The 25,412-nt window shown below is 42.5% G+C and overlaps 1 protein-coding gene across 2 annotated transcripts in view; it reads right to left on the bottom strand.

The window, feature by feature from the left end:
• SYN2 (synapsin II) overlaps positions 1 to 15,407 on the bottom strand; it is a 190,606-nt gene extending 175,199 nt beyond the window's left edge. For both annotated transcript variants that reach the window (XM_045385741.3, XM_045385743.3), the window contains exon 1: positions 14,861 to 15,407. In XM_045385741.3, the coding sequence (XP_045241676.2) occupies positions 14,861 to 15,243 (383 nt within the window). In that variant the 5' untranslated portion in view covers positions 15,244 to 15,407. The remainder of the gene's footprint in view (positions 1 to 14,860) is intronic.
• Positions 15,408 to 25,412: the final 10,005 nt, after the last annotated feature.

Here is a 25,412-nt window from a genome sequence, read left to right as displayed (position 1 = left end):
AGACACAGCTTTATTTCGGTGTTATAACCTTAAGCAAAACTGCAAGCTCTCTGAGCCTTGGATTCCTAATCTAAGCAGGAAATTATACCAATTTACCTCACAAGGTCAAGGTGACAATTAAGTGCAATGGCATATACAAGTCAAAGTACATACATTGTAAAGTTTTACTTAAATATATCACTTTAATATAGAATCATAAATACTACCATTTCCTTCCAAGGGTCACAGTTGAGAGTTTTTTTTTTTTTTCAAACAAACCTGACCGCATCAGTTATCTGGAAGCTACAGGAAAATTAGTCTCATCCCATTTTGCCAAGTTAACTGATGTTTTATTCTTTCAAAGAGCAGACTTTTCGTGTAGGTGGGTGGCAATAAAGAATACTTTTCCTTTTCCCCTGATCTTAGTGCTGAAATTCCACTATTCGTGACTTAATGTCAGAGTTTTTCTATTTCCCAGCTCCTTCTATGAAAATGCAAAAACCTGAAAAAGGGTTGCCAGTAACCATTAACAACTCGTAGTTGAGCTAACGTGGGCTCAGCCTACTGAATACTAAGGGCTAGGAAACAGGGATGCTAACAACAATTTGCCCTAAATGTCCCAAGAACCTGCTGATTTCACATTTTCAGTCTTGTAGTCTCCAACCACAAAAATTCCCTCTAAATTCCCACATTTCAGCATCTAAAAATCTCCCAGACTATTTCTTGCACTGGAAAATAAGACTTCATATCCCAATTTTGATTCAGAAAATACATTCACATCTGGAATGAGTCCCAGGTCGTAAGATATATGTCCACGGACGGAGAATAAGAAGCATCATTGGAGAGAGAAGGCACCAAAAGGTCAAGAAAACAAAATTCACTACCTACAAAGACTAGACTCAGCAGCTCTGATACTTGAAAAAACCTATTTCCTCCCCTAAGTTCTTACTCTCATAACTAGAAAAAGTGCCCATGACAATACCTAAAAGGAAACTAAGTGGGGAGCTCTTCCTCATATTTACCTACTCTCAATCCCACCTGTTGCTAGAGTTTCAGACAATACATATTGAAATCTGTTGTTTTTGTTACAGTTTGCAAAGTCCTCCCATAGACATTATCTCATGAAGAAAGTAGGACAAGTAAAATTATTCCAATTTTAAGGATGAGGAAATTGAGATTCAGAGAAGAATAGCAAATTGTTATGGCATGAATTAAACTAGTCTCAATCCTCCCATCACTACTCTTCATGGCACTGTTCATCGGCCTTTTGTGTCAGAATCTAGATGTTTCTGCAAGAGAATTCCAAGCTAGCACCAAAGGGAAATCATTTAACTAAATGCCTTTGGAAAACAAGTCTATTAAATGGCTGGAAGAACTGATATTTTTGCCCACAAAATTTCCAACCAGATTAGCTAACCACCTGGCTCTATGGCACCTGGCACTGAGTCTAGGAAGCCTCGAGAAATACGTACAGGATCCAAAGTCACTCTGCTTATCCAAACTTCTCCCTTTCCCTGCCCTGAAACCTTTATGCCAACTAGCCTACATCTGCTCTACACACTTCCTTCCCATTACTGTTATTTTACTTTTACCACCTCTTCCTCTTTACTGAAATGCCTCTTTCCTTCCTCACTAATCTAAATCCCACTCATCTTTCAAAGCTCAGCTCAGATTTGTCCCTTCTGTAGAACATTCTCTTTTTCAGACCACAGAACCTATAGAACCCACAAATCTGGGTTCTAGTCCTGACTCTATCACTTCCTGGCTAGTTGAGCTTGGGTAATCATCTTAACCTACTTAGATCTAATTCCTTCATATGTAAAATGAGAATAATATTAAGTACTGCACCACAGATTCTATTGTGTGGAGGATTAAATGAGACATGAATGTGATAGTGCTCAAAGTATGAAGTTTCCACATATAAGTCAGCTTAAAAACATCTTCCCCAGAGACTGTTTCAAAACAGTGCTAATCAATGTTTTCCAAACTATGTACAACAAATTACTCCAACCAAAATGAAGGAATATTCATCTAGGTTTGTCCTATTTTCCCAAATCATTTTTTAGTGTCATGAAAACCTGTTCACAAATGACAGGCTCCTATACTCACTTGAAGGCTCCTATAAATACTCCTGTAGTAAGTTGTTGTCTTAAAGCTGCTATGAAAATCTGCTTGTCATGGTGGAACATTTACTGAACATTGTCAAGTGTCAATCATATTGTTAGACATTTTCAAAGTTTATTTCAATTAGTTTGAGATATACTTTATCCCCTTTTTAGATGAATAAAGTGAAGTTCAGAGAGAATAAGAAATTGTTCAAGGTCAAACATGTATCTGTCACTGAGAAAAAGAAATACCAAGGTGTTCAGTGGAAAAGAGAAATTTGGAACATTGTTATCCATTAGTCACAGAGCATGATGGTTAGGAGCATGGAAGCATGAACTCTGGAGCTGGACTCCCTGGGTTCAAATTCTGAATTCACTGTGAGCTACAGTTTCCTCATTTGTAAAATTAGGTTAATAGTAGTAATCTATTTGATACCCTAGTGAGTAATACATCTACTTAGAACAGTGCCTGCCTGTCACAAAATACATGCCCAATACATTACATATTATCATTTCTCCCACCTTGCTTATCCAAGCCTTTCCCTCTTTTCCCTGCCCTGAAACCTTTATGCCAACTAGCCTACATCTCCACTACACACAACTTACTCACTACTGATGCTATGCTTTTGTTCTTTCTCCCACTCTTAACTAAAATGCCTCTCTCCCGCCTCACTAATCTAAATCCCATTCTTCCATCACAACCCAGCTCAGATCTGTGACCTCTGTGAAACATTTTGACTTCTACAGTCCACTCTGAGACTGTTATATTGTTTGACAATATAAAGAGTTCTTTATATAGTTGATCACTTGATTTCATAAGGGCCTCTGAAGATAGACGATTTAGCCTATATCCCTGATTTTGTTGTTGTTGTTGAGATGGAGTCTCTGTCACCCAGGCTGGAGTGCAGTGGCACAATCTCGGCTCACAGCAACCTCCATCTTCCGAGTTCAAGCAATTCTCCTGTCTCGCCCTCCTGAGTAGCTGGGATTACAGATGCCCACCCCCATGCCCGGCTAATTTTTGTATTTTTAGTAGAGATTGGGTTTCACCATGTTGGCCAGGCTGGTCTCAAACTCCTGACCTTAAGTGATCTGCCTGCTTCAGCCTCCCAAAGTGCTGAGATTACAGGCGTGAGCCACTGCGCCCAGCCTATATCCTTAATTTTTGAAACAGAAATTGAGACTTGAATAAACTGCCTATGGTGACACAAAAAGTTAGCTGGCAGAGTACAGACTTGAATCCAGGTGTTTTAAATGTTTGTAATGCTCTTTCCATTACACTGTCCTAATTTTGTCTTCCTTGAGATTCTATGTGAGTTCTCAAGACTGAAAGCATATATTCTATAATTCTTTGATTTCAGGTATTTCACTCGTTTCGTAGCCTTCATGGCAACTAGCACATTCAAGTTAGTAGCTGTTTGCTGATTATTTCATCAATCTTTCATTGGTGCCCTTTTACCTAACAGTTAAAATGTTAGTGAACACAGGACTCTAGAACTTAAATTCTCACCATTAGCTGTTCATCAGGGGAAGAGAGGGACAGAAGAGGGAAATATATATTCATATGTATTGCTATAGTTGCATTACAAGGTACAACAAAAAAGGATTCACACTATATCGCTGGAATCTAGAAATATAAAAGAAAGTTTTCAGCTGTGTTATTATTATTAATATTGAGGGCCTCCAAAGACTCAGGCCATGATAGAGAAATGGGATCTCAATTTCCTCTCACGAAGCCCAAGCCTCTTTGTACAGGATTAAATCAGGCTGAAATTATTGTATGAAGTTGTTAGGCCCCTTGAATAGAGAAAGAGATAAGAGGTATATATCCTGGAAAAGGGATTATAGTTGTGCTTGGGAGGACAGGAATGGAAGAATGGTCCTAGATAGTAAGAAGAAAAGAACGAACAAACCCTAGAACTTGAGAAAAGCTCAAGGAAACAAAGGCAGCTTAGTGCCTAGTCTGAGAGAGGAGAAGTAGAGAGCACAACAGCTGTTCTTCAGAAAAAAACAAGCATGGGGTTTTCAGGTACCTCAGAGAAGGGTGAATGAGGGAGAGGCACGAGCAGGTACATAATCAGCCTTATGTAAGGGAAGGTGTAGGAAATTCTAATCCAGTAACAATAATGAATGCTTCTATAGCACTTTACACTTTTTTATAAAAAGAGTTTATATATACCACCACTTGCTGACTAGTCACTTTGGTTAATGCAGCTGTCATTTGTTTATATTTACAGGGAACCAACGAGTTGCTTTTGCTCATCATTGATATTTTCATAATTTTTTCATAAGTCATTGATTAGTTCAACAAATAATTACTGAAAACTTTCTTTGTCCTGGAGATACTGAAATAAAAGTCATAGTCATTGCCTTCAAGGGGATCTCAGTGTTGTCAAAAGTGAGGTGTTGGGGAAGACAGACAAACCCTGATTATAATACAGCAGGCTAACTGCTATGACAGGTAATCAATGGCATTATGGTTTCTAACACAAATGGAAAGAATTTAAGGAAGGATTAATTCCTGATGCTAGATGAGGCAACAACTGAGTTGAGTCTTGAAGATTATCCAGGTAAAGACACAGGAGAAGAAAGCCTTTCAGGAAGCAGGAGTAGTACAAATAAAGACACAGGGGCATGGCACATTCAATTAGCTCTATGTAGTGTCTCATGGTTATATCAAAGTATGTGGCGAATCAAAGAAAGGCAAGGCAGAAGAAGTAAGCACAGTCACATCATGAAAGCTTGCTATGTACTTTCAACATTTTCCAATCACAATGATGTTTTGGTTCTCCAAATCTCTATTCTACCATTAGTATACTGTTTACAATTAAAGCTGTTTTCTTTTCAAGAAAACAAATATATTGTTTGTGATAATTTTGAAGAGCCCTTAGAATGGGGAAGTTAAACCATTCCCACACTCCTACTTTGCAGTTGAGAAAAGAAGAAGCCCAAAAAAGCTGTGGAGAAGAAGGCACACAAAACTCTCATAAAGGTATAGACAAAGTAATAGCCCAGAGGAACTTTTTCACTAAAGAAACAGAAATGCGCAACTTGGGTGGCCTGAGGCTGGAGTCTCACACTGAGGAAAACAGGCGGCAGAATTTTCAGAAAAATGGTTCCTTGAGAGCCAAGTGTCAATATATGGTAAGAGAAACTTGGTCCTCAATTTTATTCCATTTGCCTTTGCTCTGCTCAGAGCTGCCATGGACTAGATAATACTTTCCAGTATTGTGGGCTATGGCTCTCTCATTCAGAGCTAAATCTCTAAAGATTTATGATGTGGTATGGTTGAAAATTACTAATTAATTTATACTTCACAGGATATGAGTGAAAGCATTCTAAAGCTTATATTTGAAGAGAGTAAGGATGACTTCCAATATATTAACATATATTTCTAATCCTAGGATACTTCCCTGTTTTCATTGTTACCTTCTATCCCTTATCTCATCCTTTGACTCTCTTGCTGCTCTCAATATGGCAAAGATTTACTGAACTCAATCTATGTGTCAGGCCCTATGCTGGATGCTAAGGATGCAGAAAGGAATGAAACATTCAGCCTGTCCTCAGAGAACTCACTATCTAGTGGGGAAGCAGACACATAAACAGACCATTGTGTCGTGTCCAGAGAAAAAGATACTTGCAGTATTGGAAGAGGGCGTGGAGGGGGCATAGATGCTCAATACAATCTAGAGAGTTAGAGAAGAGTTTCCGGAAAAGGAAATATTCAGTCTCAAAAGATGAATATGAATTTAATCAAGAAAAGGAAAGAGGAGGAAGGGCAATTGTAATAGTAGACAGCAAAGACAAGGAGGAGGAATGCAACAATGTGTGTACGGAACTGCAAACAGTTCAGTATTGCTGGAAAAGGAAGTTTGGACATGGAAATAATTAGGGGCGGCAGGAGAAGCAAGCAGGGGTCAAATCACAGAAGGGTCATAAACTACCTATAGGATATGAGAAGCCCCTGAAAAACTTTAAGCAAAGGAGTAAAAAGGTAAAATTTGCATTTTAAATAGTTCATTCAGGCTACTAAGTGGAAATCATGAAGAGACTTGCAGAAGTTCTAGGTGAAAGTTAATGAGAACTTGAAATAGGCAACCACTGGTGTCCCACTTAAAATACAGAATAGAAGAGCTGGAATAGGAAGGAAAAACATGGATTTCAATATTGGATCAAACGACCCTTAACCACCCAGATGGAGATGTCCAGCAGGCAGCTGAACGTATGTCTAAAGATGAGGACAAAGTTTTGGACTAAAGGTAATGATTAGGGAACCGATGGTATTTAGGAGGTAACTGACACCTTGAGAGTAGAGGGACCAGGGAGAATATGCAGTATAAAAAAAGAAGTGGGCAGGAAAAGGGGGCCCAGAGAAACATCTACATTTAATGAGGTAGACAAAGGGAAAGAACAAGAAGAGTGAAAAGACACTTCAATAAAACAAGTATGAAGAGAACCAAGAGGCTGGGGGTGGTAGCACATGCCTGTAACCCTGACACTTTGGGAGGCTGAGGCAGGAGGATCACTTGGGACCAAGACTTCGCGACTAGCCTAGGCAACATAGTAAGATCTTGTCTTTACAAAACTATTTAAAAATTTTTAAAAGGAACAAGGAATGCAGTGTCCTGAAGCCAAGGAACTTCCAAAGGGAAGATATACAGTGTCAAACACATCAGTGAAGGTTTGACACCTTCCTCTGGATTTAGCAATTAGGTTCCCTAGCAAGAACAGTATCAATATTACAAAGAAGGCAGAAGGCCAGTGTCGGTGGAAAAGGGCAAATAACTGGATAAGTAATAAGTGAGATTTATCTTTCATGTTTGGAAGAGTGATTAGGAAAGTGAGGATCAGTTTTTCATTTGTTACTTTATTTACAAGAATGGAGCAACCCATAGAAGGAGCAATCAGTAGAAAATGAGAGTATGAACAGGAGGAAAAAGAGAGATGAAATCTGAAGCAAGATCACCCAGAAGACAAGAGAGGTTGCGTCTTTTTCAACAATAGGCAATGCCTTTATCCTCGGGGAATGAAATAAAGAAAATCAACGTTAAGGTAAGAGAACCAGGACAAGAGCATTCCAAACAAAGGCAGCTGTGCAATAATAGCACCAGGTCTTGAAAGTCCAGCAGGTGTGCAGGGAGAGGGTAATCCAGAGTACAGCAAAATTCAGGATTGAGGGGACGGTGAGAAATTAGTCTGAAAAGCTGGAGGCAAACTGTGAATAAGCATAATGAGCAACTACATGTTAGGGAAGAATGTTAAGAAAGAAGCTAACTTTCTAAGACCTGTGAATGCTTTTGTTTTGCCTTAAAATATTCTGAAAGCAATGTTCTAGGCTTTGATTGGACAGGGAAACAAATACAGGCACCACCTTTTAAAGGCCTTCTGTGTATTTCCCTCTTCCTTCATTTTCCTCTGTAGCCATCCTTCCTTAATTAGTCACAAGTAAAACTGAAGGAGAGCTATTTTAGAATTTACTTATTAAATAAAGGTTTATGTGGCCCTGTCCCTAATTATTAAATATAGCTGAGTTAATGGGTAATGCTTTTGTCATTAAAAAAAACTAAGTTATATTGCCTTTTGAAAAACACAAAAGAAAGCCTTTGATGATACTGTCTTTGAGCCAGTGGCCCTCAATTAAAAAACAACAAAAAGAAGATTCCTCATCCCAGAAGTGTGCAAAATAAACAATCAGTTGCATAACAAAATTTTGAGAACTCAAAAAAGGAACCAAGGTAGATCAGATACCTGCAGCTGGAAACAGGGAAAGATGCAACAGTAACTACTAGTATGGCTTTTTAGCTTTTACAGAATGCTTTTATGGTATCTTATTTTATTTAATTATCACAATAGTGATATCAGAAATACATAATGTTATCTCCACTTTACAGGTAAGGAAACTAATTTTTGTCTGTTATTCTAGAACCTTGAACAGTGCCTGATATATATAGTAGACCCCCAGTGGAAATTTGTCAAATAGATGGGGGAAAGGCTCAAGGAGATTATGTAACTCTGATAAGGCCATATGGTTAACAGTGGAGCCAGATCTCAATTCGAAGTCTTTTGACCCTCAATCCTGTATCTTCGCATTGTTTCATGCTGCTGAAAAGGAAAGAAGGGCAGGGTGATGGAATCTAATATATTTTACAATCTTACATGAACTGGTTAAAATTTCTGAAATGCCTGCTGTCAAGCAACAAACACCAAGGCCCATATACATCCTCCTATTCTTAGTCATGCAGCACGGACATCCTTAGAGTTCAGGGACCTGGGGTACCTGCTCATTTTATTCTCTCCATAGGTCACTGCCCTATTAAAAACTACATCTTCCTGCTGTATTGAAGCAATGTCTGCAGAACAGAAAAGTCTTCTAGATCATCCTCTCCTTTCTCTAAAGAGATACTGTAGCCTTCTGATACCCGATTGCTTCTACGTGGGAAGCTAAAAAAATTAGGTAACAATTATTTTCTTATAAAAAAGGCAATTTCTCTTGCAAAAGATTTTCCACAATTCATTTAAATAGTGAGCGCCCCACTGCTTTTGAAATTATTCAATTTACAAAAACTCAATATACACAGCTTTTTCAGGATCATATCCACCACCTAAAGTGAAGTCATGGTTAAATGCTGTAGCCTCAAGACAGAGTTGCATCTTGGTTTTTCTGTGTGTTTATTAGTGGCACTCCCACTACGTGTACACCTGTAAATCTTGTAAGACCTTCTGCAAGCTTATCAGGTGGCATTGTCATCTTTTGTTTTAGATTCCCACATAGATTTAGCCACAAGTCCCAATTCCCATCATTGATGAGGAAATACACACAGCAGGCATCACAGGATTAGCCTCTTTTTTCACGATAACATATGGTAGCAATACTGTAACAAGGAGGTACTGAATAAAGACCATTCAAAGGTGAGCTTTTCATTCCAGGAAATGTTTAGTCATTTATTGACGTATGTTGCTGCTTCCAAAGGTTTACAGGCATTACCATATAGAAAAAATTAGAGCTAATGCTTTTAAAAGAAAATGGCACAAAAACTGAACCATGGAAATAATATAGTGCTGGAAAGGATCTTGGAGAATATATTTAAATCCTCTCATTTGACAAATTTTAGAAAATCAAAGTCCAAAGATGCAAAGTGGTTTATTTAAGAATACATGGTGGCACATTTTAATGGAACATTTCTAACTACAATATCTTCATTCCCCAGGATAACCTATCTCTGTGTTCCCATAGCACCCTATGCATACTAATTACCATACAATATTAAAATCCTCTTTAAATGCCTGTCTTCCTCCATTGGACTGGAAGATTCCAATAGACAAGGCCAGTGTTTAAGTCATCCTTACATCCCTTGTAAATTTGAGGGAAAGGTATGCACATCCGGAAAACTTCCTATTAAGGCCTCCATTCCTTTTTGCTTAGCAAGATATTAAAAAGAACAAGGTTATTACAGACCTGAACTTGGGTACAGAAAGACAGTAAGCAAGCAACCTTAGGTAGACAGGAATGCTAAAGTAAAAATGGGTTCCTGAAAGGAAGGTCAGCATTACCGCACAGTCCTACCAACTTTATTAGACTGTTGGATTTTGATGATGAGGTCTCCAAGAGTCTTCTTCAACCATTTTATTTTATTTATTTTTTTGGAGATGGAGTCTTGCTCTGTTGCTCAGGCGGGAGTGCAGTGGTGCGATCTCGGCTCACCACAACCTCTATCTCTCTGGTTCTCCTCCCTCAGTCTCCCGAATAGCTGGGACTACAGGCACACACTGCAACAACCAACTAATTTTTTGTATTTTAGTAGAGATGGGGTTTCACTGTGTTGCTGGTCTTGAACTCCTGAGCTCAGGCGACCCGTCTGCCTCAGCTTCCCAAAGTGCTAGGATTACAGGTGTGAGCCACCGGGCCCAGCCTTCTTCAACCATTTTATAATGAACTTTGCTGAAACAACAATAACACAAATGAACACAAACAAGGAATAGTGTAATTGTTGGTGTGGCTAATAGTGTGAGCGTGCTTACATGGTCTTTTTAAGCACTTACAGCTCCATGATGAGTCTTCAAAAGAAGCCAACACAAAAGTACTTTTCAGGAGAAAAAGAATTTGAGAAATCTCCTAAAAGAGTGACTTAAGAGTAAAAAGAAACTTGAGTTGGAGTCAGATGTGAGTTTTAGTTCCCATTCTTTCACTAACTTCTTATTTGACCTTGGGCAAAGCATTCCATTTCTCTAGGCTAGATGATGATTCAGGATCCTTCAAGTTTAAATGCTATCATTATGAGATTAAAAGTCCCCACCAGTCCTTGAGATAGTAAGGGATGGAAAAATATAAAAGTTAAAGGTAGAAAATAGTAAAAATGGAGGGATACTGTGGTAGAGTGGGGAAAAAAAAAAAAAAAAAAAAAAAAAACCATAGTAGAGAGATTAAAGTTCTAGATTCTAGTTCTGGTTCTGCCATTAGCTAACTGAGTAACCTTGAACAAGCCATGTCCCCTCTCGAGATCAAGATTTCCCCATTTATAAAGTAACTCAGATGATCTTTCAGCTCTAATATCTGAGAATTCTAAAGTACAAGCAACTGCTGCTATGAACAATCAAATTCTGTGCAATCAGTATATTTAGGTTAGAAATAAGACACTTAAAGTATTAAACAAAGAAGCCCCAAACTTTGAGTGTTCTTTCAAGTTCAAATTCAAGTATTTTTTAGAGCCACTCACAAGCACTAGTTCAAGCAGACTGTTATACTTTGAATTCCTCTATTCTTGATGAAATGCTCAAAGGCTGGCTAGAAAAGAATGGAGATAGGTACACCTAGATAATCCAGCATTAATTCAGTCTCTTCATTGTCTCCTTCTTTTCTGCTGTTGTACTTTCCTTATGCTATCCACTGCCTGGACTGAGACAAACCTATCTCTTTTGATTCCAATTCTTCAGAGCTCAGTTAAAACCTCACTTCTTCTGAGAAACCTTCCATTCCCACTCTAGCCCAGATCCATCACTTAACTCTCAAACTTCTGCAGTATTACATTGCTATGTAAAGAGTAAATGACATTGGCACAGAGCTTATTACATCTGGCATGTGTTGTTCAATAAATGACAGTAGTTGGTGTTACTGCCACACCCTTAGCACTAATGGTATATCCTTTAGCTAAGTGCATCTAACATTTAATGTGATTATGAATCACCTGGGGATCTTATTCAAACGCAAATTGTGACTTAGTAGGTGTGAGGTGGGACCTGAGATTCTGCAGTTCAAAATGCTCCTGGTTGATGCCAATGCTGTTGATCCAAAGGCCCAAGGGTTACTTTTTAGTAAAATTTTTTTTAAAGTATTTATCTTATCTACCTATCTGGACAGTAAGCTCTCAGACGGCAGATACTGTGTCTCATTTTTCTTAGCAAATATCCCCTGGACAAAGAAGGTGCTTCATAAATATCTGTTGACTTATATCTGCAGTCTAGACACTCAAGAGTACCTGTGCTATACTGAATCAAACACTGAAACATCATGCCAGAATGAAAAGCTCACTTGATCACTGGGGTCAGAATCTCCAGAACAGAGGCAGGACAGAATCTGAAAGAAAACTTACCCCTTCACTAGTGAGAGTATAACACACAAAAGAAACAACATAAACACCTGTTCCTTGCTTAAGCACAATCATCAAAGTGCAATCTTAATTGCATTTCAAATTTAGCCATGAACCTTAAAAGAGGACATTCATTTTCTGGCAATATTTTAAAAACACTAATAACAAATAATAAGGTATATGAAGAGCTTGATTTCATTTTTTTAATGGCACAGATAAATTTTTCAATAATCTTTTAGTGTGCAATTAATCTAAAGATCTCAAAAACAACCAGTGAAAACATTTCCAGCAAAAGAAAAACATCTTCCAATTTTCCCATCAACCTGGTCAGTGGTGGGGTCTCCAACTGCTCACAATAACAATGATAGAAATTCAAAGGAAACTGTGGTGTATTAAGGATGCTGAGAGGCTGCTTATTTTAAGCCCTTCTTTTACATCCCTTGTTATTTAAATGCTATTCAAACCCTTTTTATTTTAGCATTCAATAATTCAGAGGGGACCAATATTCTAAGTTCTACTGAGACTACACTCTGACTTCCTATTCCAGCACCAGGAAAATAATATAGGGCATATACGATATCACTCATTGAATACTATCTAGGTAGCTTAAACTGTGAGACAATTTTACTAAAATCAGCCTTCAGTGCAAAAATCACCTGTGTAAGTCACTGCGTTTGTCATGGCATGCACCTGCTCCTTAACTCATAGAGACTTTTCAATAAAACCACTCATCAATATTTAACTGAGATGTTTTTGACAAATTTAGGCCCATGTTAGAAGAGCAATTCTGGGAATTGTTATTAAGCACAGAAACACAGGAACACAGAACCACTGTCAAGAACTAGACTTGAACTGGGCTTATGAGTTTTAATAAATCAATGTTATTACTTCAGAGAAAATAGGAAAACAGTTGGGAGTCAGCCCATAGGAAAGTGGCTTCTATGACTTCCATCAGGGGCTTCTAGTCTCCAGGGCAAGGCAAATTCTCTAGTTTATGCCAAATAGTCTTCCTAGAGAATACTATCGAAAGAGAGTTTCAAATCTTAAGCTACAGAAGCATTTATAACTAAACAGAAATCTGCAGCAGCTTCATTATACCCATACAAATGAGTATCAGTACCTATCTATAGATACGTAACCGGCAATAAGACTCAAAACAAGTGCCTTTAATAGGATAAGAAATCAGGACAAGGTACAGAAGAGTCAGATTCCTGCATAGAAAAATAAAGCACGAATGTCATTCTCATTTCTCCTCCTCCTTTTCTTGGCCTTTCTTCAAGACTCATCTTTCATGAAGCTTTCTCCAGTAACTCTGGCTCTCACTAACCACTCCATTTGTTGACTGCCTGAAACACTAGTCTCAACCAGTAATTCTAGATTTCTTTTTAACTGTTTCATGTATCCACTTTGTGTCCCAAATTTGAGTGAGTTCTCTTAAAAGGCCCCTACACTGCCTAGAGGGAGCTTGTTATTAATATTGCTAATAATAATAGTGAGGCAACATAACACAGTGGAATGAAAGCAGTGGAGTCAAACAGGCCTAAGTTCAAATCCTGCTTCTACCACTTGCTGGCTATATGATTGTAAACATACTACTTACCTTTCCTAAGCCTCAGTTTTGTGGAGAAAATGCAATGAGATACCATGCTGAGAGTACAGCGTTTGGCATATAATGGATGCTCTGACTGAGCACCTTTACTAGCTTGGTTACCTTCCCTTCCTCCTTAATAAGCACTTGTTGATATGAACTGAGTCAGAGTAATTCTCCTAAGGAGGGCTGCCAGTGGCACTATCATATGCATTTACACTTTCCCCATTACCCTCTTCCATGTGCCTTTGTCATTTCCTGGCAAAAGTCCTTTCGGATTTTCTACTCTACTCTCTTGAAAAGGCCATCCACATAAGTCACCCAAGCATCTCCACATCTGCATCTCATTTCCACCACACCCACACGCCAGCACTCCCTCCCTCTGGATCTCCCAGAGAATGCTAGAGAGAGAAAGCGGAGAAGCAGCCAAAAGAGGAAATGGAGAGAAATAGCTCTGTGGTCTCTCTGTGCACCCCTCCTGGTAAGAACACTCAGGTCCAGTCTCCAACCTCAACCCCTGTGAGAAAAAAACAAACAAAACCCTTGCTCATATTCCTGGAGAAAAGGCACCCCCAGATTTTTGGCCTCTTCATTTCTCCAAGCCCTTCACCTGTCAATTTCACCATCCCACCATTCCCTAGGTTAACTATAAAATAGAGCCGCTTTTAACTAATTTGTCTTAAGTGGACCTCATTCGTACTTTTACCAACCAGCAGCCTTCACCATTCTAAGTTGGAAACATGCTACCTATCCCTTTAAAAGAAAAAAAAAATTCTTGAAGTTTCCCATCTACTACATTAAGGCAGGTCTCCTTTTATTTGTGCCTCTTTAATGATCCATAATATTTTACCAAGGTCTTCATCTTTCTGCTAGAAAAAGCTACCATTCACTTCCACACACACCCCCCACCCCGCGCCACGCACATTTCAGAAAAACAAGCAATCAAAAAAAAAAAAAAAACCACACGTCCCCTCCCTGCTGCACAAAATACAACAATTTTATTATTCATAAAGAGACTTCAGCCATGTCCGGGGAACAAGCCCGTGTACACCTGGGCCACCACATCTGTGATTTCATCAACCTGATGTCAATACTTGATATCAGCCTTCATGGGTCCACGTTAAAAAAACCCACCACCACCCTCTCCCTCCAAAATACCAATTTCCACTCCAAATTCACTCCGTGCTTCATGAAGTTAAACCTTTTACTTTAAACCCTAAATGTTCCTTCAGCCACCTGGGACTATTTCACCTCAGATTTTATGTGTCTAAGCTGACAAGTCTGTCCCCTCGTCTCCCCCCAAAAAAATTATTTCCTAAGAGCCTTTCCTGTAGCATAAAGTAGCTCCTTCTTGTATGTGACCCGGGGGACCCAGGGCAATCGAGGGGTATTTTAGCTTAGGGTTCGCCTTTCCGGGCTGATGGATGTCCTCCCTCACCACGCAAATGCGCGCGCGCTCAGCCCCCACCTCCTCCCAGCGGGACCTCAGGGACCCTCCTTTTTATTGGTCTGAAACGTTTCCTCGGCGACCTGGGACCGTCCTCTCCTGGCCTGCGGCTGCCGGCGGATCCCGACCCCCGAGGGCGGCGGCGCCCGGCACCTACCAGTCGGCGTGCGGCTCGTCGACCACCAGCAGCACCTTGGCCTTCCTGGCAGCGGCGGGCGCGGGCGCGGGCGCGTCCACCAGGCCAGCCGAGGCGGCCGTCTGCTTCACAGCTTGGGACAGCGAGCTGAAGAAGCTGCTGCCCACCGACGGCGTCGGCGCGGGCTGCGGCGCGGGCTGCGGCACGGGCGCCAAGGCGGGCGGTGGCCTTCGCTCCGGGCCCGGCGAAGCGGTCGGGGGCGCAGCCGAGGCCGAGGCCGCGCCCGGGCCGGGGGGCGGCGGCGGCTGCTGGGGCTCGGGCCGCTGCAGGTCGGTCATGTAGCCGTTGGGCAGGTTGGCAATGAAGCTGCTGTCCGACAGCCGGCGCCGCAGGAAGTTCATCATCTGGCTTGACGGGCTGGGGGCGCGCGGGGCTACGGGGTCCGGCGGCGCGGAGGGAGAGCGAGGGCGGAAGGCGAGGCTGAGGCGGTTGAGGCGGCTGAGGCAGCGGCTTTGGCAGCAGAGACTCTGCCCCCAGCGCCAGACCCCGCAGACAGCCGCGGCCGACTGGGCCAGGCAAGCCGGGCGGCGCGAGGCTCGCTGAGAGGGAGCGGGCGGGGAAGGGGCGGGGCCAGGGATAGCCCCCGCCCCGCGCCGCAGAGGCGGCCCCGCCCCCCTCTCGGAGGGCACCTAACCGCCTGTCTGGCGACTCTCGGGGCTTGCAGGAGGGGGCGACCCAGGCCTCCTGCAAGCTGAGCGTGACTATGCGGGGAGGGTGTGGGATCCAGGCCTTCTCCCCAGGGGAAGGAAAAGGAACCAGAGTCCCCACCATCTTTTTGGTTAGAGAGAAAAAGAGCCGTGTCCCAGCTGAGATGGAGGCGAAGGAAACCGACCCCACTCCCTTTGGAAAGATAAGAGGTGTCAGCCTCCCTACGCGGAGGTGAGAACTAAAGGAGTCATCTCAATCACGCGCGCACACACGCACACATGCACGAACACCCTGTAGTGAGGAGGAAAAGAACCACCTCCTTTCCCAACGTTGGGGAGAAAGGTGTCATCTCCCCAGCCCCCAGAAGAGGGGGAAGGGAATAATCCGCTCTTACTAACACACACACACACACCCTGTGGTGAGACAAAAAAAGAAATACCTCTTCTAGGGAGGAAGACAGCCTCCTTACTCCAAGGAAAGGGGAGAAACAGATCCTCTCTACTCTGTCATGGAAGGAGGGGGATCCCCCAACCCCGCTGTTTCTTTCCTAGCATGCATTGGTGCATCCAGTGCCATATCAAGAAGCACATGTCTTCAAGATCTTTCTTTCTCTTTTTTTTTTCCGTTTTATTCGTTGCCTTGACCTCTGTGAAGACATTTCTGATGGCCACCTTCCCATGTGCACTCTAAATCTTGCATGACTCTTGGACCTTTGGTTTTCATCTCTTATAGATATACTTTCCCTTGTGTTGTAATGGAGCAGGACACAGCAGATACACTTTGCAGCAGACCACCCTAGGTGATATGTGACCCTGGATCAGTAACCCCTGTGAGCCTCTCTCCTTGGCTGATAAAAGGGAATAGGTAACCATTTTCAGAGTTGTTACCTGGAATAAATGAGATCATGTATGTAAAGCATCTGGTACACAGCAGTAGGTATCCTAGTAGTGGTGCCTGAATTCTTTTTTGAATTGGTTAAAAGTAAGTATGTACTGGGCTGAATGGAGTCAGGGAGTGGCTTGTCACTAATATTGGGCGGGCAGTTCTTGCTTCCTACATCCCAGCTGGCACTCAACTCATGGCCTAGAGATACACAATCCAGCTCTGAGCCAGTGCTATCAGAGAGGTCTCCCAGTCAACTACAATAACACGGTGGTCTTCCTATCTACTACGTGCCTGGCACAGTGGTAGGAGCTGGAAAGGCTGAAATGAGTGGGAAGTGGCTCTTGTCTATTGCAAGTTCACGATCTAATTGGGCTGGGGGGTGGGGGGAGGATAGACGCAGGAACCACATAAGATGTGAGAAATGCTATCATACAGTTGGGCAAAGAGGTTTAGGAGGACTAAGGAGGGAGGGACTTGTTCTGCCTCTGAGGCTTAGGAAGGTCTCTCAGAGGAGGTAACATTTGAGGTGGATCTTGAGGCAGCTGTGTTTACCAGTAGAAAAGTGAAGAAGGCAGGCAGGCAGGCAGACAGAGAAGGCATGGAGAAGGTATGCAAGTTGATGGCTCCTCCAGGAAGCCTTTCCTGAATCCTCCAGGGCAGGCTAAGTGTTCCATATCCTGTGCTTGGCTTTGTCATAGACTCCAAAGAAACTATCGTACAATATTCTGGTGACTAGAATGTAAGCTTTACTAGGACAGGATTATGTCTTAGTTATCTCTGGGCTCCACACCAAACACAGGACCTGGCATGTAATGAGGACTCGGTTGTTTGAGAATTGAACTGTAATCTTACCCAACTCGGTTTTTGTATCTATTGGAGAACAAAACTGATAAGTCACTAATAACATAATTAAATGAACTTAATTATTGCCCTTCTTTAAAAAAATTTTTTTTGAGATGGAGTTTCGCTCTTATTGCCCAGGCTGGAGTGCAATGGCGCAATCTCGGCTCACCACAACCACCACCTCCCAGGTTCAAGCGTTTCTCCTGCCTCAGTCTCCTGAGTAGCTGGGATTACATGCATGCGCCACCATGCCCAGTTAATTTTGTATTTTTAGTAGAGATGGGGTTTCTGCATGTTGGTCAGGCTTGTCTCAAACTCCCTACCTCAGGTGATCCTCCTGCCTCAGCCTCCCAAAGTGCTGGGATTACAGGTATGAGCCACCATGTCCAGCCATCAAAGGCATGTATCTCTAATGGAGGGTTTCAAACACTGTGTCACTTCAATTTTGGGGGTGATAGGTTTCTTAAAACAATATTTCGCTCAGTAATTTCCCCAACCATTAAACTTATAGTATATGTATATATTTTTAAAATCAACCAATTAACAGACATGTTTTCATGCCTAATACATACAAGGCATTATGCTAGGGAAGGGAGGGTAAAGGAGATTCAAGGATGAATAAAACCCAAGTTCTTAAGAAGACAGCTCATAAACATGTGAACACATAACTAGCAATAGCAGAGAAGCCTGTGAGTGACCTGAAAGTGGAGCAGGCAGTGAGTGTTAAAGGAGCCAGAGGAAGAAGAGATCTCAGGGAAAGGAATTTTCACAGAGAAAGAAAGGCTCAGGCCTTATAAAATGGGCAGAATTCTGACAGGCAGGAAAGAGTGAATGGACAAGGCAACCAAGATAAAAGGGATAGCCAGAGCAAAAGCTATCCCTTTAAACTTCTTCAGTCTCCTCCTTGAAGGCAAAAACCTTGTCTGTGTTGTTTCTCACTGTCTTCCTTGAGCCTTCCATGGCACTGCTGTATGCATTCTAGTGTTCGCAGGGGTGGCTCTGAGAGGCTGTACTTATGCATATGTTGATGTTGCTAGTGTCTATCCAGCTTCTCTTTTTAGATTGCAAGCCCCTCAAGGTGAGGGATTCTGTCTTCTGATTTTCTCAGAATGATCTACAAAGCCTCTAATACGTAGTAAGTGACCCAGTTGTGGGAGCTAGATCAGAATGTTCTCTAAAATGTTATTTTAGAGCCCTTCATAGAAACCATGGAGGCCCACAAGATCATTTAAAAATGTTTATCAAATATTCCACTAATTTATTACATTGTTTTCTGGTAGGTTTTAATAAGAATATTATTCTTGTGGAAGAACAGACTGTTTTCTTATAATTGGGCATAAATGGTCATTGATCAGTTGTGTCTGATCAGAAGTTTTCATTAGTTAGTACAACTGTAAATCACATCTGCTTAAATCAGTATCTTCCGGCTTGCAGTGAGTCCTTGCCAAGAAGTGTTTTTGCATGCTGCAGAAACATGCAGTGCATCGTGTCTTATGATGAATGAGCTGTAATGGCAATCTTTCCCTTATCCTTACCTGTGGATCTGGGTTCCCGATGCAGGTAGAACATAGCACTATTACTCTATCTATGCTGTACCTTTTACCTGGAATATGAAGGGAGAACTGGATTTGGACTCAAAAATGTCTACAAAATATGAAAATTTCTACCTATCTCCCTCTCGAGACCAACCAGCATTTTCCCGTCATCTCCAGGTAGAAGGCATTTCTCCCAGAGCAATCTGTGAAGGGGGTCTCTCCCACCTTTCTTCATCCCTCAGTGACTGACTTAGCCAACTGTGAGAATCTCAGCAGTCTCCTCCAGTTCTAGAAGCCCAGGACTCTTTGAGGTCCTTCCTTTGTAATCTTTATCTTGCCACTGAATTTTGAACACAATTAAGCATCTGGCAACTGCAGATGAAAGCATCCGGCTAAAATCAAGAACCAATTTAAATGCTTTATCACCTGATTTTTCTCTTCCCTTGAGCAACAGTGCAGCTGAGATAGCTCACAGAGAGACAGGCTGGGTACATGACTGAAGAGCAATTTTGTCTCTGTAGGCAGAGCTCAGAAACCTAGCTTAAAGGAAAGCCTGGTGCCTGGAGCCACTTGGCAAAATGCTTGTTGTCTGGGTTTCCTCCCAAACAAGAAGGGAAACCATGATATCCTTGGCTCCTGCTCACTACCCAGGGTCAGGGAACCCATTTAGACTCACCTACTCTAGAGGAAAGCAGAAATAATCTGGAAATCAGAAATTGTGCATCCTAGTCCTGCTCCATCACTAATTGGCATTGCAATTTTCCACAAGTTGCTCTGGTCTCTGGGCCTCATATGCAAATGGGCCTCATATGCAAATGGGCCTCATATGCAAATGGAAGTCTGCCTGACTTGGGCCTCTCATAAAACAATCCGGAAAGCACTTTGAAAGGGACAAAGCGGTACCAGAAGAGACATCATTATTGCCTTCTACACCATCTTGTTACCTGTCATTTTGGAGACCCCGATGATGAGAGTTTGTCATCTGCATTTAGATGGTCCTTCAATGCTGATAGCAGCCTGTAGATACCTTCTTCTACCTCTGTATAGAGTCAGCAGAGGACAACTATGCCCTGACATTAACTCTCAAAAGGTGGTCTTGTCAACTGGGCCAGTTTGCTAAAATTAGAAATCAAACAAATATAAGTTCAATTCCCCATAAATATGCCTCATGTTAACTGTGTGACTTTGAGCGAGTCATTTTTAGTCTTAGTTTCCTCATTTGTAAAAGAATGATGATAATTATCATAACTATCTTGAAGGACTATTGGACTAAAGAAGATCAATTATATGAGTGTATTTTATAAGCTGTAAAGGCCTGTGCAAATGTTAGCTATTAATATTTCTGCCTCCCAGGGAACCACAGAGCTCACTACCACTACAACTAAAATACAAAGAAGGATTCTCCCCACACATACTTATCCCAACACTAAACACCCAAGAGAATTCAGACAGGCGTGAGTTTGACCCTCTTGCAGGGACTGTCAGACTTAGTCATACTTGCTAAAATAAATGCAACAACCACTTCAATGAATGGCTTCTACCTTCCTGGGTGACCTTGAACAAGGCATTTTACTTTTCTCTCCCAGCTTCCATTATCTGGCCTGGAAAATGAAGCAGAGGGAGATGAGCTAGGTGATCCCCAAGGTCTAGTGTTGCCAGATTCTCTGGGCAGAGCCCCCCAGGGGGAAATGAGCACCTGATATCACCAGGCTGAACCAGGGAATACAGGGGCAGCCTCTGTGGAACAAACACTGAACACTGGCAGATGGGTTTGGGGGGAGAGAGAGAGAGAGAGAGAGAGAGAGAGAGAGAGAGAGAGAGAAACAGGGGTGCCCAAGAGAAGCATGGGTGACGTGAATTTTAATTCCAAGTCTACTGTAACTTAAGGGAGTCAGAAATGGTCCCCTTGCCAAGTCACTATTTTTCCGACATTATTGAGACACAGTAAGAACTGCAGCTGATTAGATGCTGACCACATGCCATAAACTGCCCATGTGCTGATTTAATCCCCCACGAGGGAGATGTTACATATCCCCTTTTTACCAGTGGAGCAATTTAGACTCAGAGAGGTGACACGAACTAACGTAAGATCTTAGAACTAAAAAGTTGCAGAGCTAAAAGGCAGGTCTGGCTGTCTGCAAAACCCATAAGATTTTGTATTAGGAGGTACTGATGGACCCCTAAGAAAGTTGCCATTCATCATCAGCTTGCCTAATAAAGCATTTATCAGAAGCTGTAGGATAAATAACATGCCCTCCTTGTAAGTGTTCCAGCTATCTCCGTCTGCTCAGAGTCCTGTGGTCATCAGAGGCTTGATATAGCAAGGACCTTGTATACACATTTCTGCCCAAGAAACAAGCTAACCTCTAGCAAAAAGAATCTAGCTAATGAGACACCACTCCCCCGCAGTACACCCCACTCCTACTCCCACCCAGCTAGGACCACAGCTCCCCACAGAGAAGCTCTGGCCTCTTGTGGGATGCGGGTGTATTGGTTGTTGCCATGGTGATGGAGGAGCATCTCTGTTATGCACACGTGAGCAGCACGGAGTGGGTTTCCCCCGCCTGGGAAACTCAGAAGACTCATCAGAGGTTGTTTTTCAGCAGAGGTTGTTCTTCAAACTGCTTCAAGGATGAATGAAAGAGCAGCCCTTTCACTTAGTATTCAGTCCACCCCAGAGACAGTGCTGGGCCTCTGTACAAAGTCTATGCAGAAGGCAACCCCTTCCCTCTACTCCCAGTACAGTTTCTGTTCAATGGAGGTGTCTTCCAGGCGGTAGGAAGAGATACTTACAGGATGTCAATGAATGAGCTGCTGTATTTACAGGCAATGTGCAGTCCCTGACCCCTCAGTCCTGCCTGGCCACTCCTAGATTGTGGAACAATTAGATTTTTAGAGTCAGACCCATGTGAGTTTATATCTTGCCTCAGCCACTTAGCAATCTCATGCAATTTATTTAATGAGACTCAGTTTATTTATCTGTTAATTGGGATTAGTCGTTCTTTGCAGAGTTGTTGAAGAAAATTGAATGAGATAATATATAAATAGTGCCCAATACCGAGTCTGGCAGTATGCTTCTGGTACATATTCATGAGAGCAGTTACTTTAAAGAAAGAAAGATAATGAAACATGTTCTGATTTGGAAACAGATATGTCTGAATCGCTGGTCCATCACTTAATAGCCTAATGTATAACATTCTGGATAATATTTTCTTTTGAGTCTGTTTCCTCACATATAAAATGAAGAGGTTAGTCCCAGCTACTCAGGAGGCTGAAGTGGGAGGATCATTCGAGCCTGAGAGGTCAAGGCTGCAGTGAGCTATGATCATGCCACTGCACTCCAACCTGGGTGACAAAAGTGAGACCTCTTCCCAGAAAAAAAAAAAAAAGAGGTTAGGATGACCTACGAGATTCTATGTGAAGATTTTGCTGTGAAGGTATAGGTGAAGGTATAGGTATAGCATCTCTCCTAGGAATCTGAGGATTTGTTTTAAAAAGAAAAGAAAGAGGTGCCCTCCTCTTTACTGGTGAGATGGCATAAGATCATGGCAATAACCACTTGTATTGAGCATCCTCTGTGTGCTTACCACTGACACATGTTCCACATTCGCTCTCTCATCTAATCCTGCTAACAGCCCTATGATGTGGGCATCATTTTCCCAAATTTGCAGTAGAGAAGGATGGGCAACTTGTTAGTAAGTTGAAAAATAAAAATGAACAAATCCTAACCTTGCCCTTACTGTATCTGTACATTGAGAAGAACTTTTCCTCACCACCACCCCCATGACACCACATTGTATGAGTTCCTGCATGAGTGTCCCCAGAGAAAGGTTCCTTAGTACCAGGGCTAGCTCTGAGCAGATGGCCCCATTTCTTCTCTTGGAAACAGCCAGCTCCAGGAATCTCAGAAAACAGAGTCATAGTCCAAGGTCTCACACTTGACTGTTGTCTCAATGAGCAGGATTCTGCCAGGGAGCCTATGAGCACTTTCTTCCCATCCTTCCCCTTCACGTGCATGTTCGCAGGATCTGCCAGCATGCAGGAGTGCTGGAGATACCTGGCTGGCTTGCCTGCCCTCTGTTCCTGCCCTCTTATCAGAAGTGAGTCAGTATTCCTACATCCCAATTTTTATCTTCTCCCTGCACTGCCAGTGTCAAGAGAAAGTCTTTTTTCATCTCCAAAATAGCATCTGGTCCATTTGAAGCAGGCTGGCTGTAGGCTGTCTGCCAGCACCCTCATTTCTTGGTGGATAGAAGGCATCCCCCATCCAATTATCTAAAAGTCTCCTTGCCTAATGATTCAGCCAACCCCTCCATCATGAATCTGTCCTGGGAATCCTAAAGTCACCTTGAACAGATCAATAATAATGATGAATGCATATATTGCCTTGAATTCTTACATAATTTATACAAGGTAGGGATCACACTGCTATTTAAACAAATGAGGAAACAGAAGCTCAAAGAGAGGAAGAGGCTCCCCCAAGGCCACACAGTCAATGACAGAAGAACTGAGATTCAAACTCTGATTCTCAAGTTTAAGAGGAAGAGTTGAACACTCACTAGCCACTTGCTTTTCCAACAGGCCATAGTGAGCACTTGGAACATGCTTGGGATTAGAGAGCATGGCAGCCAAGGTTCCAGAAAATCAGCCCCTGTGTCATCTCTAGTGCACCTCCACACCTTTGCCCAGGCTCTTCCTTTTGCTTGGGGTAACCTTCCCCTGCCTTGCAGCATGGTGCAATGGAAAAACCACAGAGCTGTTTTGGAATCCTAATTGTACCAACCACAGCTTTATAATCTCAGGCAATTCATCTCATTTCCCTGAGGTTTTTTTTTTTTTTTCCTCCTCTGTAAAACAGGGTTATCCACTTCACAGTGTTGTCGTGAGGATTTGAGCTCAAAGGGCCTAGCATGGTGCCTGACAATTAGCAGGTGCTCATGATTTTAACCCATCCTCCCAAATGCAGCTCAGACACCATTACCTCTGGGAAGCCCTCCTGACTGCCTCCCTCCTCTGTGCCCTGACATTCATTCATTTTTTTCCTCTCTTAATTCAACATAAAATAACTCAATCATAGTACTCATCGTGCAATGTTGTATCTGTTGGGTCATGTACCATTTCCCCCATTAGACTGGGCTCTTTCTGAGAGCAGAGATTTTGTCTGAGTCATCCCTGAATCTTGACTGCCTAGTCCAGGGTATGGCAGGAGGAAGAAAGAGAGAAAGAAAAGGGAAGAAAGAATAAAAGTTAAAAGAAAAAAGGAGGAAGGAAAAGAAAACAAAACATAGGAAAACCTCCTCCAAAAAAAAAATCACCTCTCTGTATCTAGGCAGACAGAAAAGCACCTGGTCCTTGCCCATCTTCCTCTGCAAATACCTCCCAGTTTCTCCAATGACAGGAGCCGGCAAGACAGGAATATCAATGACCGCCTGAGTAGGAAGCCTTAGATGAGCCCCATGCCCCGCGTGGGGACAGGCAAGTGATGAGTGGTAAGGCACAGCTGCAGAAAGGAAAATTCCGTCTGTGCAACTCATGGGGATAGAGTGCAGCCCCAGGGCTGGTAACAGTGTATACAGGCGGTTGGCTGAACAAGCTCCACCCACCTCCAGCAACTGCAACTGCAGCCCCAGCAACAGCTGAGCCTGGCAGGTGACAAGGCAGCTGCAGACACAGCAGGAAGGCAGGTAGCTCGCCAATGTGGGGGCCTGAGCCCCAGAGCTCCACAGAGCTGGAACTTAGAGCTCCAAGCCTCGGTCCACAGCAGCAGGGGAAAGAAGGTCTTCTTTCTCCTGGCTCTCCAGACAGTGCTCCTGCCACTACTGAACCATGTGAGGGACTTCTTAAAAAGTCCATTCTAATCCCACCAACCTCCACAGAGAATAATGCCACTTCTTAACAAGGGAGTCATGATTCTCCATACTACCTTTCTAGCTCATCCCCTGGCCTTCCTTGAACTGCTCTTCAGCCATACTCGACATATTTCTATCCCCCAAACAAGGCATCCTCTGTCAGACGTCTGTGCCTTCGCGGATCCTGTTCCCTCTTCCTGGCATGCACTCTGTCCATGCCCTGCTGTGTCAGATTCAGTTTCCCAGAAGCAGATTCTGAGACCAGGATTTGAGTGCAAACACAGACATACCTTGTTTTATGCACTTCACTGTATTGTGCTTTGCAGATATCACATTTTTTATGAATTGAAGGTTTTATGGCAACCCCGTGTTGAGCAAATCTATTGGTGCCATTTTTCCAACAGCATGTGCTCACTTCATGTCTGTCACATTTTGGTAATTCTCACAATATTTCAGAATTTTTCATGGTTATTATATCTGTTATGGTGATCTGTGATCAGTGATTTTTTTATATACATTACACAGTTCGGGAGGTCCTGAGAACATGTGCCCCATCAGTGATCTTTGATATTACTATTGCAGTTGTCTTGGGGCACCACAAACCACACCCATATAAGATGATGAATTTAATCGATAAATGTTGTGTGTCTTCTGACTGTTCCACTAACCGCTCCTTCTTAGCCCATCTCTTTCCCTCTCCTCGGGCCTCTCTATTCCCTGAGACACAGCAATATTGAAATTAGGCTGACAACC

The sequence above is a fragment of the Macaca fascicularis genome, chromosome 2 (assembly GCF_037993035.2).
Source record: "Macaca fascicularis isolate 582-1 chromosome 2, T2T-MFA8v1.1".
NCBI classification, from domain to species: Eukaryota; Metazoa; Chordata; class Mammalia; order Primates; family Cercopithecidae; genus Macaca; species Macaca fascicularis.
The sequence above is the reverse complement of the archived record's forward strand: the minus strand, read 5'-3'. Positions and strand labels throughout refer to the sequence as shown.